The following is a 5,204-nucleotide window of genomic DNA, read 5'->3' on the forward strand; positions in this document are numbered from 1 at the left end:
GTCCAGCTGTCGTCGTCCAGCTGTCTTCGTCCAGCTGTCTTCGTCCAACGTTACGCAGCTCCTTATGGACACGTGACGTGCACACCATGTCCATGATAGGCCTTTAATTAGTTTGTTTTAAAATAATTATTTTCGAGATCCACAGTTTAGGTTGTCTGCAGGACCTGGTCTGGCTTCAGGACCCCCCAAATGTCAAGCCGTGACCCAATTCAATCAACGTTTTCAACTTCCCAAAACCATTGAAGAAACATCTGTTTCAGTTCAGCCCTGGGAGCTAATGAACCAGCACATGGCAGCCAAAGGAACAGCTCTCCAGCGCCTCGTCCTCTGGTTTTATTTCAAACGAAAATGTTTCGGTAATTTCAGCCTTTTTTTACCGAACTCAGCAGCTTTGAACATGAACATGAAGCAAACGTCTCCAACTCCTGAAACATTTAAAAAAGACTCGTGTTGCTTCAAAACCTCTTACAAACGGGTTGGATGTTTTGGAGAAAGAGTTTGAGCTGTTTTTAAGTGCGTGAAATGTTCAGAACAAGACGTTCCCCTAAAACTCCACGTTTTGTTGCTGCAGGACGTTTACAGAAGCTCCATGCCGGCCTCCAGCTTCCAGCAGCAAAAACTGCGAGTGTGTGAGGTGTGCTCAGCCTACCTGGGACTCCACGACAACGATCGGCGGCTGGCGGACCACTTCGGGGGCAAGCTTCACATCGGTTTTATCGAAATCCGAGAAAAGCTTGACAAGCTCAGGGTGAGTGTTCATTCATTCATTCAACCTTTATTTCTACAGGTTAGTCCCATTGAGCCCCGGGGACGCATTTAAAGAGAGACCTGGTTTAACAAAGACTGATGACGACGGTGGTTCAGTCGTGGTTCAGACGTGGTTCAGACGTGGTTCAGACGTGGTTCAGTCGTGGTTCAGTCGTGGTTCAGACGTGGTTCAGTCGTGGTGAATTCTAATCGAGATGAACCGAAGTTTGTAAAAAGTTACAACTTATTGTAAATGCTGCTGTGTTCATTTGACTTGGTTCCACTGATGCGTCTTGTTCTGTTTTCCAGAAAGCCGTCACAGAGAAACAAGAGCGAATGCGTCTGAAAAGACGGGAGGAGCGGGAAAGAGAAGAAGAAAGGGAGCGACAGTGGGAGATGGAGCGGGAGAGGGAGCGGGAGCGGGAACGACAGCGAGAGTGGGAGAGAGAGCGAGAGAAGAGGAGGTAAGAATCACCTGAACACTGAAAAATAATCTGGATTTTATGTTTATTTCTGTACTTTGGTTGTTGCAGGTCCAGATCTAGAAGCGGAGAGCGGTACAGGTACGTCACACGTGTGCTCGTTGTTGTGCGACATGGGATTTGGTCAGTCCGTAGCCACAAAAGTTAGTATTTTGTTTACTTCGTTTAATAAAAGAACATCCATGTTTATTTTAGAGAAGAGGTTTAACATCACCCAAACATCAAACCAATATTCACGAGAATGACCGTCGGTGGTTCTGCATCAACTTTGTCTAAAATGTCGTGGTTTGCAGCTGAGTGCCCTGTGTGTTGTTAGCATGTTGTTAGCATCTACTGAATACGCATCAGTCATGTCGGACCATCATGCTTTGCAGCGTGCCGTCGGCAGCCGTCCCGTTGATGCTAACATCTTTAGCATGTGCTCATTTGTTTAGAATGCAGTAACGTGACGTGTTGAGCTTCTGTTCAGCAGCAGGACCTCATGAGGTTTGACTCAAATGTCCTGAAACCATGTTGTTAGTGTCCACACACTGTAAAGAATCTTTGACGCGTCAAAAAGTTTCCTGAAGGAATTTTAAAGCCCTTTACACTCGTCTGTAATTTATCATTTCAAACCAGTATATTTCCTGACAGAATGGAGACGGCTCCAGTTTGACCACAAACGTCGCGTCACAAACTGCAGGCCTGTCTTTACGACCGAGTTTTCACAAATAAACAACTGTTAGAAAATCTAAAAAAGTTAAATCTGGTCCTCTGGACATTCAAAAAAACAAAACAACAAAAAAATGTAGAAACGTTTCGTCTCTCATCCAAGAGAGTTTTGTTTTTTTCAATGTCCAGAGGACCAGATTTAACTTTTTTAGATTTTTCTACCTGGATTATTGAGCATGCATCAGAACTGTTAGAAAACTTTATAGACCGATATAAAATACTTGGAGTCAAAAGTGGTTTACATCAAATAGATCAACATTGTTCAAGTTTTTTTGTCATTCTCATCACATGAAGTGGAATGAAATTATCCTCTCACGGTCCCAGTTCCACTCAAAATATGAGAAGTATAAAAGAACCTGCAGCGTTTCCCCTGGATAACTTACCAAGGAGGACACGTCTGAGCTGTGTGCTGTTTGTACAAGCTGGGGGGTGCAAGTGGGTCAGTAGGCAGGGCTCTCTGTTTTGTTGACTGGGCGGGGCGCCTTGCTTGTAAAATGGTCACTTCACCACTTGTTCTTGCTGAGGTCGAACACTGCTCCTCTCCCTCTCCGCTTTGCTGCTCTGTCTGTCTGTGAAACTGCTCCTGAACCTCTCTTGCATCTTCTGAACCATAATTATGGACTTGTTTTGATCAGTTGGTCCCTCAACACATTTGATAAAATTTCTTCGAAGAGAAAACAGGCTTTAGGCGAACCAATTTGCCCTGTTGGCACGCAGCTGGATATCTCATCGACTGGAAGACTTGATGATGTGTCTATCTCTGCTGCCATCTGTGGATTTTAAGGACGCACATTTAATTGGATTTATGATGTCTGGTTCCTGCTTTTTGGATTCGGCTGGTTTTATCTACAATCAAGGAAGTCGTCGGCAGCAAATTTTGGACCTGATCACGCTGCTTGTCTTTATGATGGCTTGGTTCGTGTCTCGAGTACCCAGACTCAAATGCATTGGGCTGAATGGATCAGATCTCAGGGATTTTACTCAGTCATGTTCCATCGGTGTGGCCATGTTAATTTGGACATTTCAGAACTGAGTGGACCAACACAGACTCAAGGTAGATGTCATTAAGTTCTGCCTGTCCCCAAAACAACTGTATTTATCTGAATTTGGCTCCTTGGCTGGTCTTGAAGGTCATCTTATCTGAATTCACCTGGAGAACATATGATCTGACACTCACCACCCCCTCCCTGAGGAATTTCCAACTGATCCACAAAGATGAAACCAGCTGAATAAACTTTGTGTCATCATTTCAGGACTCTTGGATTCTCAGACGTTATTCTTGGCCATTCCTCGACATCCCTCGAGAATCTTGATGGATCTCACCGGAGGACACTGGCTGATTATTCCATCTTTATCAGAACTCTTACAGTGACCTCGAGAGCGTCTATGAACATGCTCACCGCTCTCGTCCTCTCCCCCTCTGCAGAATGTCTACGTCACCATGTGCTTGTTTGTGCGAGGTGTTTTTTTAATATCAGACTTTTTCTTCTCAGCCAAGAAGAAAAAGTCTGACAGGAATTTTTTCGCCTCCAGCTCCTACACGTGTCCAGTTTCACTACTTTTTGTCTAAACGGGTCTCACCTGTAAATGAGTCTTCTAGGCTCTGTGTGACTTATCCGTCTAAATAAAGTTGAATGAATGGTCGGGGAAACGCTGCAGTATACAAGGATCTAAGATGTACGCTAAACACTAATAATGTAAAATAATAGATTATCTTAAACAACTGCCTGAACAGGAGTCTGTAGTGAACGGATGGGTATGAATGAACACAGCAGCATGAGATCAGCAGCATGGATAATCAGCAGCACAGATCAGTCACATATCACAAGCTAAAGTGGCATTACAGAGATTATTCTGGTTGGGGATTTATGAGTCTTAACAGGTTCAGGGTAGAAGCTGTTCCTCAGTCTAGTGCAGGGCTGTTCAACTGGCGGCTCAGGGGCCAAATCAGGCCCACAGGTGAACTCAGTTCTGTCCACCAATGGGTTCATTTTAACATAAAACTTGATTTTAGCCCATAAAACAAACTTGGTGACTAACTGCTGGATGTCCGACCCCTGAGCAAGTTCTTTGGATAGTCCTGGTCCACCGATACGTCCCCAAACGTCTCTATCTGAAGTATCAGCCCCATCGATAGATTGGTCGGGCTCTAGTTTCAATCCGAGTGTTAAAATCTGTAAAATCAGTTCAGTTTTATTCTGTTGGCGACTCTGACGGGCTCTGAACAAAAACTTTGTCCAGCGGATGTTTTGTCCCTGGTGGAGACGCCATTTTGTCTCCGCTGGTTGCAGCTTCTGTTCTGTTGGCTTCAAACTCATTTCGTTACCTGGAGAACGCATGAACACGTTTTAAAGCCAGTCTTATGAAAGACGAACTCTGATTAAAATATATTCCTTACAATAGCTCTGCATCGTTTTCTTCTTCTTTAAAATGTTTTTCAGGGATGAAGGGAGTTCGTCGTCCCATCGTTCAAGACGTCACCGCTCCTCTCGTCCCAGAGAAGACGGCGCCGATCGGGACAGGGAGCGAGAGAAGAGGCATCGACACAAAGACCGACGTCGCTCGCGCTCCCACTCTCACAGGCACAAAAAGAAGAGGTGTGCACGTTTGTCCTCCGTCGTGTTCTTACCGAGCATCATTTCACCAAACGCTTCCTGCTTCATTCAACTTGTTTACATGAATTCAAAACTACTTTGATTTATTTTCTCCACAGGCAGGAAACAGACACACGGCACCATTTTTACAAATTAAAAGCTCCTCCTCAAATCTAGTTATTGTCTGAGTAAAGATAAGTTACAGCTGAATGAGATCGTACGATGAAATAACGTATTGGGAAGTTGTACCAGATGGCGGTACGTGAAAAACATTTTATATTTGCTGTCAAAGTTCATTTAGAGCTGCTGGAAAGTACTCGCGTGCTTCTACGTGTGAACGTTGTAACAAACCTCAGACGGGATTCAATCGATGATTTCATCAGGATTCAGTCGATGATTTTATCAGGATTCAGTCGATGATTTCATCCAGTCCAACACGCAAACACTCCGTTATGACACAGTGAAAAGAGTTAGTTACAAGTTTTTACAAACTTGTTTAAAATTTTAAATATAACGTGTTCCTAAGTATCCACAGCCATGAAACTTAAAACTGAGCTCCTGTGGGTCCTGGTTCCATTGATCATCTTGTTTCCATTGATCACCTGGTTCCATTGATCACTTGGTTCCATTGATCACCTGGTTCCATTGATCACTTGGTTCCATTGATCAC

At 44.1% G+C, this 5,204-nt stretch overlaps 1 protein-coding gene across 1 annotated transcript in view; it reads left to right on the forward strand.

Moving 5' to 3' along the window:
- The window catches only part of zgc:158803 (LUC7 domain-containing protein), a gene marked incomplete in the record, with an annotated part of 8,725 nt that overhangs the window by 1,144 nt on the left and 2,377 nt on the right, over positions 1-5,204 (forward strand). Inside the window, 4 exon segments of the mRNA XM_037697856.1 lie at positions 572-748; positions 1,057-1,211; positions 1,281-1,310; positions 4,382-4,537. Coding sequence (XP_037553784.1) covers positions 572-748; positions 1,057-1,211; positions 1,281-1,310; positions 4,382-4,537 — 518 coding nt within the window.

This window comes from Nematolebias whitei, chromosome 3 (genome assembly GCF_014905685.2).
Source record: "Nematolebias whitei isolate Nwh7 chromosome 3, NemWhi1, whole genome shotgun sequence".
Classification (NCBI taxonomy): domain Eukaryota; kingdom Metazoa; phylum Chordata; class Actinopteri; order Cyprinodontiformes; family Rivulidae; genus Nematolebias; species Nematolebias whitei.